The sequence below is a fragment of the Hypomesus nipponensis genome, chromosome 27 (genome assembly GCF_054491055.1).
Source record: "Hypomesus nipponensis isolate SF chromosome 27, ASM5449105v1, whole genome shotgun sequence".
NCBI lineage: Eukaryota > Metazoa > Chordata > Actinopteri > Osmeriformes > Osmeridae > Hypomesus > Hypomesus nipponensis.
This window is the reverse complement of record NC_140387.1, coordinates 5,917,034-5,937,733: the sequence shown is the minus strand read 5'-3', so window position 1 is coordinate 5,937,733 and position 20,700 is coordinate 5,917,034. Positions and strand designations below refer to the sequence as shown.

The 20,700-nt window shown below is 50.7% G+C and overlaps 2 protein-coding genes across 5 annotated transcripts; one reads left to right on the top strand and one right to left on the bottom strand.

Moving 5' to 3' along the window:
* The first annotated feature begins 1,150 nt into the window (after positions 1-1,150).
* tlr8b (toll-like receptor 8b) lies at positions 1,151-4,115 on the top strand. The gene has a single exon (XM_084693558.1). The coding sequence runs from the start codon at positions 1,235-1,237 to the stop codon at positions 3,983-3,985; it is 2,751 nt and encodes a 916-aa protein (XP_084549684.1). The 5' UTR covers positions 1,151-1,234; the 3' UTR covers positions 3,986-4,115.
* On the bottom strand, positions 4,116-20,577 carry mctp1b (multiple C2 domains, transmembrane 1b). 4 transcript variants are annotated; one of them, XM_084693548.1, is made up of 22 exons: positions 20,077-20,577; positions 14,128-14,248; positions 13,598-13,740; positions 12,999-13,078; positions 12,760-12,883; positions 12,552-12,596; positions 11,435-11,473; positions 10,749-10,916; positions 10,462-10,592; positions 9,871-10,057; positions 9,418-9,511; positions 9,193-9,295; positions 8,893-8,995; positions 8,716-8,817; positions 8,511-8,585; positions 8,311-8,430; positions 8,090-8,200; positions 6,883-6,936; positions 6,638-6,747; positions 6,438-6,547; positions 6,229-6,326; positions 4,116-5,506 (listed from the first exon to the last, which is right to left on the bottom strand). In XM_084693548.1, the coding sequence occupies exons 1-22, from the start codon at positions 20,575-20,577 to the stop codon at positions 5,435-5,437; spliced, it is 2,691 nt and encodes an 896-aa protein (XP_084549674.1). In that variant the 3' UTR covers positions 4,116-5,434. The 4 variants fall into 4 exon arrangements, with proteins under 4 accessions (XP_084549674.1, XP_084549677.1, XP_084549675.1 ...); XM_084693551.1 differs by lacking the exon at positions 20,077-20,577 and adding an exon at positions 14,483-14,694; XM_084693549.1 differs by lacking the exon at positions 12,552-12,596.
* Positions 20,578-20,700: the final 123 nt, after the last annotated feature.

Genomic DNA, 20,700 nt, shown 5'->3' with positions numbered 1-20,700 from the left:
TATGTAAATTCAAGTGGACGAGGCACATCTAAATAGGCCTACACCACAATAAAAATCTAATCGAGCTCAAAACTCATTCATTTCAACAAGAAAAATGCTTAAAAGATCAGTAATTGAACTGTGAAGTAAACACTTAGGGATCACATCAGTAGTTGTTATATTTGTACTAATTGCCTATTAGCCTTCACGTGTATTCTTTGTTAACCCTTGTGTCAAATTTGTACGGCCAACAGGGACACTTGAAAATTTGGGACTTCGATTTGTTCTCAGAAACAAGCTTACGTAGGTTTCTGGTTACTTTTGGAAGGTTTTGGCTGAATTGTGTTATGAGAATGACACGCTATGCGCAACTAGAAATGTTAGGTTATTTCGGATTCTTTACTAGGCAGCAGAATCAATTACATCAAGAAATTAACGTGGAAGGCTTCCGTATCCTGTAGGATATAAGACAATGTTATTCATACTATCAAAAAACGTCTGGCCTTGAATTGCAAACATTAAACAAAGACACACAAATGTCTGTGCATGTGTAGTAGTACGGTCTACTGCTAAAAAAATGTCTAGCCAATAGGTTATAATCCCTCATAGATAGGCCTGGCCTACTCAGAGCAGGGTTCAAATTACGGCGGGGCCTGGAGGGGGGGGGGGTACATTTATCTATCGTTCTTAATAATTCGCACTCTGACTCAGAGAATTACATCAGTAAAACTTGTGATAGGGAAGTGTTCTTGCAGTTCCTCAATGTGCTCTGAGAATCAATCACTTCTTACCAGACAAGACTATGGAGAGACAGCAAAAGTAAGTACAACATGCTTACCTAAAAGGAATATCAATTATCATTATTTGCAAAGTATGTATTCCATTTCCCACCTGGATTATATTGTTTCTATTTAGGGTTCATCCTCGGTCTGCCTTCCAGAAGCCTCTGCTTCTGCTGGTGCTACTGGGTAACCCATGCGGTTTCTCTGGCCTAAGCTGGTCTCTGAGAAAATTACCCTGTAAGATCTCAATCAACCAATCGCAAGTCTTCGACTGCTCAAACAGAAAGATATCCAACATCCCTAAAGGAATTGGCTGGAACGCCACGGACCTCAAGCTCTCCGGAAACCTCATCGAGAAAATCTCAGCCGCCTCCTTTTGGAACCTTCAGAATCTAGAATGTCTAGATCTAGGATTCAACAGACCCAAATCTCCCGAGCAACCACTGAAGATAAAGAAAGACACATTCTCAGGGATGAGGAAGCTGAGAGAACTGCATCTTAATGGCAACAGCCTTGCCACTGTGCCAGGAGGCCTCCCCTCTGGACTGCAGTTCCTAAACCTGAACTCCAACTTCATCACCAGGGTGAAACCAGGAGACTTCAAAGATACCCCATACATTACAGTCCTCCATTTGGCTGCCAACTGCTACTTGGGGAGTTGTGGTGAAAAGTCCCTGAAAATTCAAAAAAAATCTTTGGGTCATTTAAGGTATCTGATGAACCTGACGTTGTCTTTCAACCGACTGAAGGCGATTCCCCGGTTCCTCCCGCCCTCTCTCCTCTCACTTAAACTCAAGCTAAATACTATTGACCGTATTCACGCTGGTGACCTGAGGAACCTGCTGAACCTGAAATTACTGGATCTGTCAGGTAACTGCCCTGTCTGCGCTAACACGCCTTTCTTCTGCCAGCCGTGTAAAACACCCAACGGAGAACTGCAGATCCACCCGAACGCCTTTGCTCCTCTTACTCACCTGGAAGAGCTGAGGCTGTCGGGGAACTCTTTCCGAAGCGTACAGCCTTCCTGGTTTCAGAACCTAACCCATTTACGGTACCTGTACCTCGCATTCAACTTTCTCATTGGTGACATAGCCACGGGGGACTTCCTCGCCATGTTACCACGAGTGGAGGTGATGGACCTGTCATACAACACGGACGAATCGTATTCCCACAATTTACACCTATCAAAGAACTTTTCCAAACTGACCTCTCTGAAGACATTACACTTGGAGAGCTACGTTTTTTTCCATCTCTGTGAAAATGATTTGGAGCCCCTCTACAGTTTAACCAATTTGTCCGTGTTAAATTTTGCCACCAACTTCCTCCAAAGGGCAAACCTCACTCTCTTCAACAAGTTTAACAATTTAACCGTTGTAGACTTGTCGGAAAATCGACTGTCCTTCCAGTCTCAGAGTGCCGATGCTTTGTCTGCGTGTGAGTCTGGCTGTAAATCAAACTCTTGGACAGTAAGACGCCGGTTTCACCCTTACATTCACAAAGACCAACTTTACCGCCGCCTCCCTCCCACCATTAAACCAGAGTGCTCTGCATATGGGCCCGTGCTGGACTTAAGCAGAAACAACATCATAAGCATCGACCCAGAAGCATTACAGGGACTAGAAAACACAGCCTGTCTCAACCTCTCCTCTAACTTTATCGGGGACATGTTCAATGGTAGTCAGTTCCTACATTTCCCAAGACTGAAGTACTTGGACATCTCCTATAACAAGCTGTACATGCGCTACAGGGAGGCCTTTAGCGAACTTCCAGAGCTGGAAGTGCTGGATCTGACCGGTAATGCCCACTACTTTCTGATGAGTGGTCTTAACCACAGCCTGAATTTTCTGGACCGCCTGCCCTCTCTGAAAACCTTGAACCTGAGCTGGAACGAGATCAGCACCCTCACAGACAAGCAAATGTCCAGTAAGTCTCTTCAGGAGCTCAACTTCAGAGCCAACCGATTACACATCATGTGGAAAAGGAAGCTCTATTACAATCTGTTTCAAAACTTAACCAACCTGACCACCTTGGATTTGTCCCTCAACAAGCTTTCCCATATCCCTAAAAAGGTGTATGACAACCTACCCAAGACTCTTAGGCGGCTTAGTCTGAGCGGGAATGGTCTGAAGGCCTTCACATGGAACATGCTCCAACAACAACCGTACTTAGAAGAACTGGACTTGAGTTTGAACTATCTCGAGTTTGTCGCGGAGAACTTGTCAAACTCGTCTTTGAGGCGGCTGGACTTGAGCCACAACCAGATTTCACAGCTGGCCCCTGGTTTCCTTAAACAAGCCAGAAGCCTCTGGGATCTCGATCTGAGCAGCAACCAGCTCCAGCTCATCAACCAGACTACATTCGAGTGGGATAGCGAGAACTCCCTCGGCCGGCTGTCCCTGTACGACAACCCGTGGCGCTGCACCTGCGACCTGCTATACTTCCACCTGTGGATGAAGGACAACGACGTGGAGCTCCCTCTACTGGCCACCGGCATTATCTGCCACTTGCCCCAAGAGATGAGGGGCAAGTCTGTGTTGACGTACGACATACAGGCCTGTGTTAGCGACGACAAAGCAATGGCCGTCTTTATCGTCACGTCTTTCCACATCATTCTGCTTCTGTTTGCGTCCGTCGCGGCGCGTCTGTTCTACTGGGACCTGGCCTACGTCCTAGAGTACGTTCTGGCCAAGGTCAAGCATCGGCGCCCGCCGTCGACGGGCTACGCCTACGACGCCTTCGTCATGTACGACACCAAAAACCCTCAGGCGTCCGACTGGGTCCTCAACCGCCTGAGGGTGGAGCTTGAGGAGCGCGGCGAGAGAGTCCGCCCCCTCTGCCTGGAGGAACGAGACTGGCAGCCGGGCGCGCCCGTCCTGGAGAACCTGTCGGCCAGCGTGCGGAAGAGCCGGAAGACCGTGCTGGTGGTCACGGAGGGCTTCCTCGCGCACGGCGTCGTCCGGATGGCCGCCCTGCTGGTGCAGCAGCGCCTGGTGGAGGAGGGCGTGGACGCCCTGGTGCTGGTGCTGCTGCAGCCCGGCGTCCTGCGGCGCTCCCGGATCCTCCACCTCCGCAGGCGTCTGTGCCGGCGCAGTGTGCTGGAGTGGCCCAGGCCGGCGCACCCGGCGGCCCAGCGCTGGTTCTGGCACCGGATGCGGAGGGTCATTCACCAGGACCGCAGGGCCACTCACGCTCAGCTGCACGGGACGTACTTCACAGGGCAGTGATGTCACAAAGGCGAGAGGGCTGGAGATGCGTCAGACTGTGATTGCTCCCACGATGGGGGTTCCCCACCACTGTCGTTAGAACAATATAACTAACAGGCCTTAATAGTAAGTAAATAAATAATTAAAAACATTTCATTGGTTTGGTATTTATACTGTGTGTGGGTCTACCATTACAGACATTCCTTCATTTGCAAGCATTATTACATTCAAATTCATAGAATTATTTCAATGATTCATATTACAACAAAAACATAGCACAGCATCATAGCACAGAATGATAAACTGAACTGATTGCACCCTTGATGTTACTGTGCGATTATGTCCTGTGGTTTCAGAACCTGTACGTCCCACGTAGTTCTGGGTGATAATTGAGACTTAAAACATTTTCACATCACCTTTAAGATACAGAAATATCGAAATCAAAGTATCTGAATGAAACTGAAAGGGGAAGTAAACCACATTATACCGACAGCACTTCCAGTAAAACTATGACTTATCGACATCTCAGCCATGCAACAGACGTGTGATACATATACGTGTAAACTTACCACATCACACAAATGCACTTACACACAGGTTCAGGTTCACATGCATTCTCACTGCAGGATAAAAACTTGGCTTTAAACAGTGGCATCAGAATCAGTGATATATTGTGACCATATGGATCCCATATCGAGTTGGGTATATGTGACGAATATAGGCTATAATGTTTGATACGAGATAAATAAATACAAAATAAGACTATCTGGCGCCACCTGTTGGTTTGACTGAAATACATAAACATTGCAGCCATAAGAGGAATTCAAGTCCAGTTGAAATGCATTGACTGCTTATTAAAATATTGAAGCAAGCCCATCCCTGTAGGTTTTCATTGAGAACAGCTGTAAAAAGCTCAATGCATTCAAAACTGTCAGACAACTCGCAGAGATTCAGGCAACATACACAGTGCATACAGTACATGCTCTTATACAGGACATAAATACATATGTAGCAAGCAAACATCATTAACATTCGATACTAAGACTCATGGTCACAGTTCAGTCCAAAGATATAGGCCCTGGGGGATTCTGGGAAGACTCCTTGGAGGCTGCGAGGGCCCCTGCACTCTGGAAGGGCCTCTGTAAGGCGGTGTTGATCCATCCAGAAGCGAGTACTTGAAATCCACCAAAGATTTGACTTGTTTCATGTCAAATTCAGTTTTGAGTAAAGTGAAAATATTGCTGTGTGTGTGGGTGTGTACTTGCTTTGAGGAAAAGCTACTCTCAAGTAAACTACAGTGACTGTTACCAGTCATCACATTTTAACATTAAAATCACTTAAAAAATAAAACATTTGTACAATTTTTACAGTTGAAGGGTATTTATAAGCAACGGGTGTGCTAAGTGTGCTGTCTTTTTGAAATATAAAATAGAATGTCCCTTGTGTGTATTTGTGCAAGAGTGTGTGCGACTAGCCAGGGTTGGTTCTCTTGCGTTTGTTAGGGCTCTGTCCAGGTTCAGCCTTGAGTTCTCGATACTGCACCTGTCCAACAAACACCAAGCATTACAGTCAGGCAGGTAGTCAACCAGACACAGACAGACAGGAGGACAGATTGACAGACTGACAACCAGACAGACAGACAGGAGGACAGAGTGACAGACTGACAACCAGACAGACAGACAGGAGGACAGAGTGACAGACTGACAACCAGACAGACAGACAGGAGGACAGAGTGACAGACTGACAACCAGACAGACAGACAGGAGGACAGAGTGACAGACTGACAACCAGACAGACAGACAGACAGACAGACGGACAGAGTGACAGACTGACAACCAGACAGACAGACAAACAGACAGACAGGAGGACAGATTGACAGACTGACAACCAGACAGACAGACAGGAGGACTGAGTGACAGACTGAAAACCAGACAGACAGACAGACAGGAGGACAGAGTGACAGACTGACAACCAGACAGACAGACAGACAGACAGACAGGAGGACAGAGTGACAGACTGACAACCAGACAGACAGACAGGCAGACCCAGACAGACAGGAGGAGAGACAGATAGACCAACAGACAGACAGACGGGAGGACAGACAGACAGACTGACAACCAGACAGACAGACAGACAGACAGACAGGAGGACAGCCATACAGGAGGACCGACAGACAACCAGACAAAGAGACAGACAGACACACAGACTAGTGAAAGCCAGACAGAAAACGAGAAACGCCTAACCCAGTTCCTCTGTCCACCCACCACTTGAACATCTGAGGGCACTCTGGATAGGAAGTCCAGCAGCTCGTTGTTGTCAATCATGAACGGGTCGCGCAGCTTCTTGGTGAACTTATTCACCCCTGAGGAAGAGCTCACAGATTCATCCAACCGCACAGATCGTGTGCATTGCCCCAATAACAGGCAAGTTGTTCTTTAAATTCTATTGCAGACACACGCAGGTGAGAACTTACCCCAGGTGAGTACCAAGTATCGTAGCGGGACAAGGTAGAGGAGAAACGTAGCCACGCACAGAGCAGAGATGGCTAACCAACTCAGGAAAGGCACTGTCCAGTTAAATACACTGAAGACAAAAAAAAAACATACGTGATATTAGGAGACAGGTACTGTGAGAAAAAGTAACACACACACACACACACACACACACACTCACTTCTTAATCCTCTCTCCGTAGGACGCCACTTCATCCAGACCGCTCTGCACAGTGATACACACATCTTGGATGGCGTACAGCTTACCCATGAAGCCTTTACGCTCAAAGTCCTACCGTGACAACACACACACACACACACACACACAGACATAACAGTCAGAGGTGGATTGTAAACTTGAACTGTGTCAAAGTTCCCAATTCCGTTGTCTCCACCGTCACCTCCGCCTCCCAAGACTCCTGGTTACCTTGTCGTCCCTCTCCTCCTCGTCCTCCTCCCATTCAAACATGGCGTCCGCGGCCTGAGGGAGAGGAGGAGCCAAACGTCAACACGGCTCTCCAGGAGCACGCGACCCGTTCCTCCCTCCCTCCTCTTCCCCCTACACTCCAGTCACAGCCTAGGTAGGCAGTCGGCCCAATCCACCACACCCACTTTTCTCACAGTTTCATATGCTGTACCTTCCAAGGTTGGTCAGTGTAGTGGTACCCTTTTCTTAAGATGTGGAGTCCAGTTTGTGTGTTTCCAATCGACATGGAAAAACACTGACACGTGCATGTCTCGAGTTTACGTCTACATTTCGTCATTTAGCAGACACTCTTATCCAGTGCGACTTACAGTACAAGTACAGGGACGTTCTCCCCGAGGCAAGTAGGGGGAAGTGCCTTGCCCAAGGACACGACGTCATTTGGCACGGCCGAGAATCGAACCAACAACCTTCTGATTAATAGCCCGACTCCCTAACCGCTCTGCCATCTGACCCCCCGCATTTCAGCCACATCGCCAATCTAAAGTCTGTCGTATCACAACCTGAGCTCGAGATGATCTCTCACGCTTTCATATCAACCCGGGCCATACATCTCTATATCCCCGGGAAGTCACTTCGGTCCTCTGACCAGGGCTTGCTGGTTGTCCCTTCAGCTACACCAAACACAAAAAGGTGATGGTGCTTTAGACGTGGTGGCTCCTATACTGTGGAACGCTGTTCCTATAAAGATACGTTCGGCAGAAAAACCAGCTGAGATGAATTTCTCCAAATTGCCATTCGTCTCGCCCGGTGCCGTCTAGCATTTGCGATTGTGCGCGTGTGCCTCTGTTGTCGTTTATGCTTTTGTCGTTTGATTCCTTAGCCGTTTTTAGGATTATATCTTTAACCATTTTACTTTTCCGAAGCACCTTGTGACCTGGCTCTGCGTTTGGTGCTATATTAAATAAAGTCACGTACTAACTGACTTACTCTGCCCCCTCTGACCTAGTCTGTGTCTAGCCCCCCCTCCCCCCCTTCTCTTATTTCCACCCTGTGCCAGACAGACCAGCCGTCGTTTCTGTCTAATCGTGTCACTCAACCCCCCCCCCCCCCCCCCCCAACTAAACCTCAGCCTGTAGCCCCCCCCTCAACCCTCCACCACCCCTTCCCACCACCACCCCCCAGAGAGCACAGCCCTGCCCGGTCTCACCGTGTCTTCAGTCCCCCTGCTGGTGGTGAAGCAGTAGTTCCAGGCCAGTATCAACAGCAGGGCCAGCGGAAGCATGTACAGCTCGAAGTTCCACACCACCACCACAAACAGCTGAGGGACAGAGTTGGTGTGTGTGTGTGTGTGGGGGGGGGAGGTAAGTGAGACTCCTACAAGGACAATTCAGGTGTGTGTGTCTGTGTGTGTGTGTGTTTGTGTCCTACCAGGAAGGCGCAAATGCTCCGCTGTGAAGACTCCCATTCGAAGCAGCTGTTGACATACGTCCCGGCGTTGATGAGCACCATGACGCAGCGCTTCACGCGGTTGAAGTTCTGCTGGAACAACTGTGGGACGAGACGCAGACAGTCTTACCGCCGTCCCCTCGTACTCCCGCTGGCCCCCGACGACGCGCGCTAACACTTACATGTTTGGAGAGCTTGGATTCTTCCTCGATGTACTTCTGCTCAGCAGGAACCAACGTCCTCAAACCAGCCTTTATCTGGGGTAGAACACACACACACACGGTCAGACAGGCTCCGGAACATCCCTCCGAAGAGTATGGAGCTAACGACTGAGGCCACGTGAAGCCATTTCCTGGATGTTAAGAGTGGCAGAAGTTGAGGACTAACAGAGCTGTATATGACTTCCGCCTCCAGGTAGATGACCCCCTTGGTGGGTCCGGTCAGTTTCTTGTTCTTGAGAACATAGCCTTTCTGTTCCCCAGCCTGGAACTGAGAAAGCGGGATGAACACACAGCCTTTGTCATAGTCACGCGCGCGCGGACACACAAACACACACAACATTACCTGTAATAAGGGGATGGCCACTTTGCCCAGGAAGTCTGCGCTCCTATCCCGGTCTTCGTCGAACACGGTGACCTCGAGAACAGAGTGGATGTCTTTCACATTGCTGATGGAGGGAAAGAGGGAGGACGAATAAAGAGGAAAAGACCAAATCGACGACAACATCTTCAATCCAAATGGGTGAACCATTTGAAAACATGGGGCCAGGAGGGAAGTCAGGCGTCAATCAGAGGGGACTGGAGTAAAGGTGGGGATGGAGAGGCGGGCGGGGTGTCGAGGAGAGGCCGGGAGGAAGACACTCACAAGGTGAAGACTTTGTTCCACTCGGGGTTGAGGGTCTTGTAGACGGTGTGCGTCTGCAGTCTGTCGTTGTTCAGCTCGAGGACACAGAAGGGGTCGCTCTTCCCTAGCAGGGATACGAGGACGGGGTCGGTGACTGTGAGGGAGGAGGGGTATGCGGGGGGAGAGAGAGAGAGACATAGAGAGAGAGAGAGACATAGAGAGAGAGAGAGGAAGGATTCTCCTTACCTGTGACATCCGCAGCCATCAGTCCCTCAGCTTTCATCACCTTGACCTGTACTATCCCCACATCTCTCAGGTTGGAGAAGGAGCGCAGCACTCCCTGGGAGACGGAGAAGAGAGAGAGAGAGATCAAGAGGTAATGAGAGAGAGAGAGAGAGAGAGAGAGAGAGAGAGAGAGAGATCGAGAGGTAATGAGAGAGAGAGAGATCGAGAGGTAATGAGAGAGAGAGAGAGAGAGAGAGAGAGAGAGATCGAGAGGTAATGAGAGAGAGAGAGATCGAGAGGTAATGAGAGAGAGAGAGATCGAGAGGTAATGAGAGAGAGAGAGATCGAGAGGTAATGAGAGAGAGAGAGAGAGAGAGAGAGAGAGAGAGAGAGAGAGAGGATCATGGGATGTGTAGGAGTATAAACGGCAGGCAGGTCCAAACGGTTTGGTCTGACTGCATGAGTGTCCCTCACGTATCGCCTGGCGATCAGCTGCCGTTCCTGGGGGTCGTCCAGGGGGGTGAAGGACAGGTCCGCTATGGAGACGTGAGAGGAGGCCGTCAGAGTGACCAGGAGCACCACCACGCCTCGACACTCCTCCAACTCCAACTCTAGACGGTGGGTCTGCTCCTTCACCAGGGTGGAAAGGTCCAGCTTGCAGCTAAAACAGACCCCCCCCACACACACAGTTGGATATGTGTACAACACATCCAACCTGAAACGTACATAGTGTGAGAGAGAGAGACAGAGGGAAAAAGAGGGTAAAGAGTGAACGAGGAAGCGAGAAGTAGAGAGAGAGAGAGAGAGAGAGAGGTAGAGAGAGAGAGAGAGAGGTAGAGAGAGGTAGAGAGAGAGAGAGAGGTAGAGAGAGATAGATAGAGAGAGAGAGGTAGAGAGAGAGAGAGAGAGAGAGAGAGAGAGAGAGAGAGAGAGAGAGAGAGAGAGAGAGAGAGAGAGAGAGAGACAAAGAGAGACAGACAAAGAGAGAGAGACAGACAAAGAGAGAGAGAGAGAGAGAGAGAGAGAGACAAAGAGAGAGAGAGAGACAAAGAGAGAGAGACCGACCGTCCGATGAAGTCGTCCCTCCGGCCCGTGTCCTTGTCCCAGACGGAGATGTCCAGCACTCCTCCTGTCTCTTCATACATGTGGAGGTCAAACTGCTCCCTCCACTGGGGGCACAGGGTCTTCGGCATGGTCTGCACACACACACACACACGCAGAGAGAGACACACACACACAAATCATGTTAACCGTCTTGATAACACGACCAACACGCACTAGAAATCCAATAAGCCGGGACGTCTCATCGTGGCTCGCTCTGTCTGGGATTCGTCCGAAGTGTCCGTCTGTACCTTGCTCTTGTACTTCTGGGGCCCCAGGCGAAACTTGGCGTAGGGGTCGCTGAGGCCGTTGGGGTCCATGGGGACCAGGTCGCGACCCTCGATGAGCGAGATGCTGACGATGCCTCGCCACAGCTGGGCCTTCCGGTGGACCTCCGACAGCCGCTGGGTCTCCTGCCGCTGTCGGGTGGGAGGAATACTCAGATGGGCGACACGCTCTGCAGGGGATGGAGGCGCGAGCAAAAGTGGGGGCGTCGTGCCGGCGCGCAGCCAGCAGGGGGCAGTAGAGAGCAGCGGTCGCGGATGACGATCGGGATCCCGATCGCTTCCGCCGACGCCGTTTCATCTCCACGGGCCTGCAGGGCCCGTGACATGACCTCGCGGCAGGCTGGAGCGTGCTGTAGATTATGGCAGCTGATCGAGCTGACGAGGTCACGAGGGGAGGGGGGGGGGGGGGGGGGGCTGATATCGAGCCCGACGACAACAAGACAACAAGCGATCGACGACACAAAAGAGCCAACACGGGCGTGCAAGGCCGGAGCGGGGTTACGGAACGCCGCGGCATCGCGCAAGGGGACACAGGACGCACGAAAGGATGCAGACCCGTACACACACACACAGGAGACACACTTTGGGGGGGGCGGGGCTTGGCGAGTGTGTGTGGAAAAAGGCTGACGGGGATGCCGCCGGTTCTTTACCTTGTTCGAGCGCTTCCAGGATCTCCTGAGCAGCATGGTCTAAAAGAAATGGCGGCACGTTAGTTCACCTGGCGGATGGCCGCACTCGGCGCGGGTGCACCGTGTGGGATGTTTACATTCGGAAGGGGGAGGTGGGGGAGGGGGGTGGTGGGGGGCGAGCAGGCTTGGTACGTAAGCGGCCTTGGGCTTTCGTCACCTCTGTGTTTGCTGATGTGTACACCTGCCCGTCACCTGTCCCCTGGACTGCTCTGTTTGCCTACTGGAGGGGGCGACAGGTTCCTGCTCCGACTGCGAGCACAGCCCCTTGAATCACTGCCTGAGGGCTAGCCATAATGGGAGGGCAAAAATGGAGGGATAATTAAATGAACGACGGGGCTGCCATAAGAGTGGGTAAATGAAACGCCGCCGTCCAGCGCGGTTGAAATATTCATTCAGCCACGTCTAAGTGGAGGTTCGTGAGGACTGTAACTGTCAGACTCTGACGCAGCTTCATAAGCCCCCCCCCCCCACGAGTCATGCATTATAGAACCTGGATGAATTTGACATTCTGCATTTCTCCACCTCTCAGTACAGGCCAGAGCAGAACAGACTGTTCCCCCTTGTCCAGCTCTCTCCACAGCCCCAGCCCAGGTACATAAAGTAGCAGCATACAGCTAACCGGGGTAGCTTTGCTCAGTCTCCAGAGCGTGACGGATGAAACCTTGAAAGGTGGAAAGGCCATAAACGCTGCATGGGCAGGTTTGCAGAGAGACATAACTGTACATCACAGACCAGGGAGGCAGGGAGGGAATTACATGTAGTTCTTATCAAGCGATTTTTTTGTCTTCGTTTTTATGTACCCAGCACGTTGAGAGATGTCGTAGATAGAGCAAGGATCCACCTGGGAGCGGGGGGGGGGGGGGGGGGGGGTGATGGAGGTGGGGTGGGTGAGAGAGATGGGATGGGTGAAGCACTTTGAAAGCTGCTGGGGGGAGGAGGTGGGGGGGGGGGGGCAATCTACCGCGGCAGGACCGGTCTGGGGAGCACTGGATTGCAGGGCCACAGAAGGAATAGGCATCTATGGCTAACGGCTGCACCACAACGCTACCACCACCACCACCACCACCACCAGACTCACTTTGTTCACATAAGGCTTCCAGCGATGGGTCTTGCTGTCTTTTTTCTGTAGGACATTTGCAGCAGAGGGACTCAGCTCAAACACACTGCTGCGTGCACTCGTACCGACACACATTTTCCAGAACTGCGCTCGGAATACATGGCAGACGTGTGCGTCTGTGTGTTCGAAAGATGTGCAAATGTATGTGTGTGTGTGTGTGCGCGCCCACCGTGGCATCTTTGTGCTCCTCTAGGGGGCTGTCTTTAGGGGTGAGGGTGACGTACAGCTCCAGAGTTCCCAGGTCCTGGTCAGGGTGGTGAGGATCCGTCAGGGTCAGGATCACTGGCTGCGTCCTGAACAACGGCGAGACAGAATCCTCTCAGGGTCCAGAGAAGACAGGAAGCTCGTGCGGTCCAATCAGCACAGGACTCCCGAGTCATCGAGGCGTACCGATGTCCGGTAGCTTACCTGTGGTGTTCCAGTGACTCCATGTAGAGGTATGCTGAGCCGATGAAGTCATCTTGCAAGCCAAAGTCGTAGTCAAACACCTGCAGCAGGTCGGGCAGTTAAACAACCCGTGTTAGTGCGTGTGTGTGTACTGTGTGTGTCTGTGTGTGTCCGTGTGTGAGTGTGTGCTTCTATCTCCAGGCCATCAGGCTCCTGAACAGATAACTACCCCCCGCCCACCTCCCTTCTGAAACGGACTGTTATTACCCCTCCTCCCCCACCTCCTTCCTGCACATCACGACTTTACAGTCTGAGTACTGCACGGCCCCGCAAAGACTCTGCACATTTGCACATATCTTATCTGTGATCTTTTATTGTCACTTTTGTCCGCCACCGTTCTATTTAATTATTAAAAACTGCGCTCTTGTAGGTGGCTCAGCGTCACAAAGCTTGTCATTGTACATTGTATACTCGTCTATCCCGTACTTATGACAATAAACTTGAATTGTGCGCGAAAGCGTGCATGCAAGCGCGCGTACACTACGTCTGTGTGCCTATGCAAATGTCTCTGTGCGTAGGCACGCATGCGAGCCATCCTGTGCGGTGCGCGTGTCTGCTACCTTGACGTATAGAGACTCGTGCAGGTTGTCCACTAACAGAGTGGTGCTTTCATCCCACACCGGGTTGAGGTTCTTGTGGATGATTCTGCTGCGGAACACCTCTTTGCCGCACAACTTAAACTTCACATACGGATCACTGGTCCCTGGAAGAAATAAGAGTGAACAGGTCGTGTTGTTTTTGACTGTTGTCGTTCGCAGTAAAGTTGAGTTGATTTACGTTGTGTTTTGCCGGAGAGGAGAAGGACAGAGATGGACAGAGAGAGAGACAGAGAAACAGACCGACAGAGACGGAGACAGAGTCAGACGCGAGACAGACAAGGAAAGAGAAAGACAAGCAGACAAACAGAGACAAAGCGAGAGAGAAAAAGCGACAGAGAGGTGCAGACATAGACAGACGGAAAACGAAAGACAGAGCTAAGAGAGAGAGAGAGAGGTGGAGAAAGAGAGAGCGAGACAGACAGACATGCCCACAGGCGGAGAGACAGGCAGAGCTGTGAGAGAGCGACAGAGAGGGAGGGAGACGCCCATACCTCCTCGGTCTCTGATGGCCAGGTTGTTTCCCCTCCTCAGGTCAATGTCCAGCTTGTACATGGTAGAGGTGGGGAGGGCTCGCTGGGAGTTAACTGCCGGGGCGCCATGGGCACCCATACCCTGGAGGGACAGGAGACAACGTTACCTACACACACACACACACACACACACCACCTCTGTCTTGCCCACACTGCCCCCGTCTTGCAGCTTCACTGTGAGAAACAGTCGGCCAAGGAAGCAAAAACACCGTGTCGACAAAACCACCAGAAGTGACGACTCCCATCCAAACACACTCGTGATGTTTTTCCACAAAGATACAGACGTGTTCTAACATGTTTTCGTGTCCATACGCACTGATAAACAACCAAGCTCCTTTCTGGTGTGGCTGAGCTGCGCACTGACAGGATATTCGACCCCGCAGTTTCCTCAGGTTGTAACGTTTGAGCAACCGACAGCTGAAATTCTTGCATCAACTCCTTGTGCAGTCATCGTTAACTCGCATTTCCTTGGCATTTGGAAACTCTTACTTGCCATCTTTATTCAGAACCTGTCTCTACCACCCTAATCTACAGCAGCAGTCCACGTCAGGCTAACACGCTCCACATGTCAATGACTGTATGAGAGAGAGAGAGAGAGAGAGAGAGAGAGAGAGAGAGAGAGAGAGAGAGAGAGAGAGAGAGAGAGAGACAGAGAGAGAGAGAGAGAGAGAGTTGCACACTGCACAAGTCAGCAGTCAAGGGAGAATTCATCAGGACCCGTGTCTGACATCCAACTCCCCTGGTGTGGGGATAGCTCCATAATAGCTTGCCAACTGGCCCAGTCAATATGACTGGCCCCTGCCAACAACCCATCGCCTCTCATGCGTAATCACTCTTGTTACGGAGGCTGAGGTGGAAACTGAACTGGGGAGGGGTCAACTAGGGTTCCTACTGGCTGCCAAGTTTGCCAAGACTTGCTCGACGCTGTCAGAGACCACGGCTAGCATCGGGATCAAAAGCTGTGTTGATACTGCGCTGTCCAGAGGCTGAGCCACAGGGCTGGCTGTGTGTGGAACCAGGCTACCGGTGTTTAGATAACACTGCTTAGCGGACTTACTGTCCTGGGGGAGGGCTAAATAAAGCAGCAGAGCATGCAGAACCTCAGATCAGGAGCAATCCTATCAGTGAGGCTGTTACACACAGAGATAGGGTTATTTTTATGTTTGTGTGTTTGTGTGTGTGTCAGAAAACGAGTTATATGCACTGATCTTCCTCCTTCTCATTTGGAACCAGGTCATGTTGGTGACCTGGACCCGGGTGATGCACGGACGTGGATGCCCCTTTGATATCCCTGCCACCAAGGCTTCTACTGTCACCCTGTAAACCCTGTTGGAATCTCCTGAAAGAATGACTCATCCTCTGCATCTCTCTCTCCCACTCTCTCTTTCTCCCCCTCTCCCCCTCCCTCCCCCTCCCTCCCCGTCTTTTTCTGTCACTCTGTCACTGTCTGTCACTCTCTGTCACTGTCACTCTCTCTCCCTCTCCATCTCCCTCTCCATCTCCCCCTCCCCCTCCCCCTCCCCCTCCCCCTCCCCCTCCCTCTTTGTCTTTCTCTGTCACTATCTGTCACTCCCCCTCCCCCTCTTTGTCTTTCTCTGTCACTCTCTGTCACTCTCTGTCACTCTCTGTCACTCCCCCTCCCCCTCCCCCTCCCTCTGTCTTTCTCTGTCACTCTCTGTCACTCTCTCTCCCCCTCCCCCTCCCCCTCCCTCTTTGTCTTTCTCTGTCACTATCTGTCACTCCCCCTCCCCCTCTTTGTCTTTCTCTGTCACTCTCTGTCACTCTCTGTCACTCTCTGTCACTCCCCCTCCCCCTCCCCCTCCCTCTGTCTTTCTCTGTCACTCTCTGTCACTCTCTCTCCCCCTCCCCCTCCCCCTCCCTCTTTGTCTTTCTCTGTCACTCTCTGTCACTCTCTGTCACTCCCCCTCCCCCTCTTTGTCACTCTCTGTCACTCTCTGTCACTCTCTGTCACTCTCTGTCACTCTCTGTCGCTCTCTCTCCCCCTCCCCCTCCCCCTCCCCCTCCCTCTTTGTCTTTCTCTGTCACTCTCTGTCACTCTCTGTCACTCCCCCTCCCCCTCTTTGTCACTCTCTGTCACTCTCTGTCACTCTCTGTCACTCTCTGTCACTCCCCCTCCCCCTCCCCCCCCTCTTTGTCTTTCTCTGTCGCTCTCTGTCGCTCTCTGTCACTCTCTGTCACTCTCTGTCACTCTCTGTCACTCTCTGTCGCTCTCTGTCACTCCCCCTCCCCCTCCCCCCCCTCTTTGTCTTTCTCTGTCGCTCTCTGTCACTCTCTGTCACTCTCTGTCACTCTCTGTCACTCTCTGTCGCTCTCTGTCACTCTCTGTCACTCTCTGTCACTCTCTGTCGCTCTCTGTCGCTCTCTGTCACTCTCTCTCCCTCTCTTCCTCTCCCTCACACAGACCACTCCTCTCACATCTCCATTCTGCAGCAGCATATTAAACCCATTACTCCTACATGTGTACCGAGCATCAGTCATCCCGTCCTGCTCATACACTAGAACAGCATCCACACCATAACCATTAGAGCGTGAAGGGTTGGACCAGCGTGTGACTGCATGCAAGAGGGTGATGCTGCACGCCTACCACCCCACCGCCCTACACACACACACACACACACACCCTGTCAAGAATAATGAGTGTGAGAACCAGCACCAGAGGGTTGTTCGATGGAGATAATCAATTCTGACACCAAAACAAACACTGGTGCCAGAACCAGACACACAAACACTTTTCCTAACCAAGATCTCAGACTCCGTTTTAGTATCTTAGGCTAGCGAAAACAGTTTCTTTTGTTCGGAGTTATACCACAACATCGCAAACTGGATCGAGATTCTATATGGGGAGAACCACTGACTGCGTGGTCATCTAGGACATTCTGAACTTCAGAGATTCTATAAATATCACAGACAAGCAAAGGACGAGTAGTCCTCCCAATCTCCACACGACGTCAAAAGACAGTCCACATCTCGACTCTGAAGACCGGTAGAGGGAGGAGGGGGAGCCCAAGAGGCCTGGGGGGGAAGGGTCAGGGGGTCAGGGGTCAGGGCTCACCGATAGCAGCCGTCCGCACGTCGACGCCAGGGGAGACGACTCATGCTGAGCGGCGGAGCTGAGCAACATTCGAAACGCCAGCCGGGTCTCCGCGGCCAAGCCCTCCGTCATCGGGAGAGGACGAGAGGGAGGCAGGCGGAGGGAGAGAGAAAGGACGGAGGAGAGAGAGGCAGAGAGGCAGTGGGAAGGCACCGGGAGACCGAGGCATAGGGAGAGGCTGGCAGAACAAGTGCAAGAGGGGATAGAAGGACAGGTAAACAGCCTGAGGAGCTTAGAGGAGTGTGGAGTGGCTAAACCGAGAGAGGGAGGAGCAGGAACGGCTGAAGGAGGGACGCGATTGGGCGCTGCTGTAATCTCTCCAGTGGACACATCTTTGTTGACAGTCCTGAAGGCCTGAACTACCATGTACACAATAAGTTCATTTTCCTGTGTTTGGAATTGCCACTGTGTTGTGGAAATGACGCGTGCGATCAGTTCTTCTCCTGTTACAGACTCTTGGCTTTCACACTAACTCCGTCGCCCATGTAGTGACAGAGTCTGTACCTGTTGCAGAGTCTATGCAAATGTACCCTCTGAATGGGAAAATTGCTCACAGACGACTCGAGCCTTTGCTTTTGCCTACTGCCCGGGTCAAAATGCATCGGCATGTTGAGTGGTGTGAAAAGTTGCGAGTTCAGTCAAATTATGTGAAACCTAGGCCCTGCTTCTTGGAACTTTGCAAACTTGGTCCGTGGATACAGTAAGCGAGCACACAACCACCCACACTGACACATATGCACATGCACATACACACACACACACACACACACAACAGAGATGGTCATTTTTATCACAGGAAGTGCTGGTTATAACAGTGCACCAAGTATGCTTACACACACACACACACACACGTCGGATCTGTGCAAGGTGCCTCCTCATCCACTAGAATATTTATTCTCATTGGTAGACTTGAATACTTCACAGTGCAGACTTTCACAAAAACAGTCCCGTTACATCTTTAGCATGAGGGAACAGAGGATTGAGCATGATTGTACATCAGTCCCAATGGACCTTACTTCCGCACAGACCACACTCGATGAGTTTGTGATACTGTCATATTTCCAATAACCCATCACCTTCCTGAACCAGAGTGCTTGAACAATAATTAAACCTGCCCCCAACAGATCAATAGTAGTAAAAGGTGTCTCCCGGAAGCCAGGGAGTTATATATGACTGACTCCTCAAAGAGAAACGCAGCTTAAAAGTGAGAAACTTTCCCATATTGCAGCTGGAGCAAATTGACTGGAGTTCACTCTGTGTGACTCTCATACTATAACAGTTGGCTTGCCCCGGACCATTTGGTGGCATTTCTGTTTTTTGGGGGAGACAGGAAATGTAGGGAGAAAGAGAGGGGGTGACATGCGGTCAAAGGACCCAGACTGCCGCAGTGAGGTCTCAGCCTGGTCTGGACATTAGTCCGGTGAGCCACGGGGCAAGGCTTGCCATAGACCTTTGGCTAGACATTTGGCCTAGACACCTTTGGTATGCCCTAGACATGCGGATTCTTCTGAGTATGTATCCCACCCACAAATATGGGACGTGAGATTTATGGTTTTATAAGCAGCGCAAGTGGATGGAACAAGAAAGATTGTTAAAAAAAGACAAATCTACAAGCACACACATCCATAGACACCACTAACAAACGTCATGAAGTCGATTTGACTATGTTCTGGTCATTCAGAATCAGAGGGGGTTTCAAAACCATAGAAATTGTGGCGTGCCCTTTAAAGAGAATCACAACCACACACAGGACACATGAGAGTCTTACTGGCACACACAAACATGTTTGTTGGAAAACACGGTGCGATTGGCTAGGGAATAAGGGGGAAAGACTCGTAAACACAACACGACGCTCCCTACGTAAGCTGGGTTTGCAGACAGCCCACTAAAGCGTGACACCGGAGAAGTGAACAGCGGAGTCCCTTGTTCCAAACAGTGGTGTAACTGAACTGTGCAGGTTGGAGTAGGCAGGTGGGCCCTGGTGTTTTCATGACAGACTGGAATGCCAGACTTTCAATTTGCCCAGTTTTGCTGTAAAACGAGCATCGCTCTCTCCGATCTCTCTTAGATTGACATCGCACAGTACTGCTGTAGAATCGTTGCCATATCAAATCCACATGCTCCACGTCTTTTCATTTATAGGCCTACTATAATCCATTTACAAAATCAGTGTAGGCACAAGATTGTTTTCAAACTTTTGCGGAAAACTCCCAAAGACCTTACTCTGTGTGGCTGTTCTCACAAAGATTTTCCCAAAAAATGAAGACCTGAGCCAAATGCCTCATTGGTTTCAGGAAAGGAGTAGTTGAGAGTCTCCCTTTGAGGCATTTTGCTCAGTTCCTGGTCCTCACAGAGAAGTATACCGACCACACAGGGATTCTCCGTGCATCGAGTAAGAGTGAACTTTCAACCTGACCTCAACAGGTTGAGTAACGTCCTCGGGTAAGCTATCAGGATTCTTACCTCAAGACCAGGGTCCATTTCAGCGCTCTTCGGACAATGTGACCAAGATTTAATATCCTGTTTCATGTTGACATAACTAAAACAAATGATTTTTTATCATCTATGCTATAAAAGATGTACCTCGACGCACCTAGATCAAAGCACCTGGTGCACCTGGTCGTAAATGCCTGATTTATAGGCAAAAGTAGGAAAAGAGACATTCTGATAAATAAATAAAAATACATCTGTTGTGCTGAAATGCCTCCCTCGTTTCAGTCTACAGTATTGTCGCGATTTATTACATCGACATGTTTTATGAAATGCAGCCGATGAGTGCAATATTTTAAGATCCTTACCTGCTGCTGATCATCTTCTTCCAGGGCTACAGCCTGGTTCTCGGTGGCCGGTTCATCACTCAGCCGCTCCAAACACGCCGAACCAAGAGAGGAGCTCTTATGGTGGGACTGTACCAGATAAGCCACCGTGGGCGTCTTACTCTCCATGCTGCTGATGGGTGTCTGTGCGTCGGGCTGCATTCTTTCGGCGCCTGCTTGACTAATGTTGCGGCTGTAGACGGAGCTGGGGTTCACTTTGCCGCAGAGGGGCGACTCCTCTCTGTCAAGATCCACAGGAGCGGAGCAGAGCAGGTCGGGTTGAGACAAGGAGATCACTCTGTCCAAAACGTGTTGCGTCTTTTTCTTTTTCTTGAACAACCACATCCCCCTCTCCCTTTTCTCTCCTGTCTCTCTTGAGCCAAGATTAAGGCTGAGATTAAGCTTGGTTTTAGCTTGAAATTGTTTAAACAATTTGTTTTGGTGGGACGAGCCTTCATCCTCGTTCCATTCACCTCTCTCCATTGTCCGATTTGCCTCAATAAAGAAGATAAAACACGGTGCGCTGATGCTATCGAGTGAAGAGTAAAACCTAACTGAAGTATCCTGTCAAACCGCACTTGAGAGTAGTTCTGCAATTAATCTTCT